This window comes from Arachis ipaensis, chromosome B06 (assembly GCF_000816755.2).
Source record: "Arachis ipaensis cultivar K30076 chromosome B06, Araip1.1, whole genome shotgun sequence".
Lineage (NCBI taxonomy): Eukaryota > Viridiplantae > Streptophyta > Magnoliopsida > Fabales > Fabaceae > Arachis > Arachis ipaensis.
This window is the reverse complement of record NC_029790.2, coordinates 129668464-129668893: the sequence shown is the minus strand read 5'-3', so window position 1 is coordinate 129668893 and position 430 is coordinate 129668464. Positions and strand designations below refer to the sequence as shown.

General features: G+C 27.9%; 1 protein-coding gene across 1 annotated transcript in view; it reads left to right on the top strand.

Annotated features, from left to right (window-relative positions):
* Nucleotides 1–399, top strand: part of LOC107647504 (probable indole-3-pyruvate monooxygenase YUCCA4) — a 3321-nt gene extending 2922 nt beyond the window's left edge. The window contains exon 4 of the mRNA XM_016351574.2: nucleotides 1–399. This exon is cut by the window's left edge and continues 36 nt beyond it. Within this exon, the coding sequence (XP_016207060.1) occupies nucleotides 1–167 (167 nt within the window). The 3' untranslated portion in view covers nucleotides 168–399.

The following is a 430-nucleotide window of genomic DNA, read 5'->3' as shown; positions in this document are numbered from 1 at the left end:
GTTGGAAAGGGAAGCATGGATTGTACACAGTTGGATTCACAAGAAGGGGCCTTTCTGGAACTTCCTCAGATGCAGTCAAGATTGCTAATGACATTGCTGATCAATGGAAAACCCTTAAAAAGGACAACAACAACAATTCACATATCATCCAACTCAACAATTCCTAGATCTTAGCTTATAATAATAATTATAACCCCTCCCACAATAACATCTCCAACTTTTCTATTTGTAAATCCCCCCCAAAAAAAGTATAAGTTTAATTTCGTTGTTAAAGTTACAAATTTGATTTGATTTAGTTTTTAATTTTTTGAAATATTTAATTTAATACCTCAAATTATACTCTATGTAGTATAATTTTTGAAATTGAATTAAATATTTTAAAAAATTAAGGGCTGAATTAAAATTAATTTATAATTTTAACAACAAAATT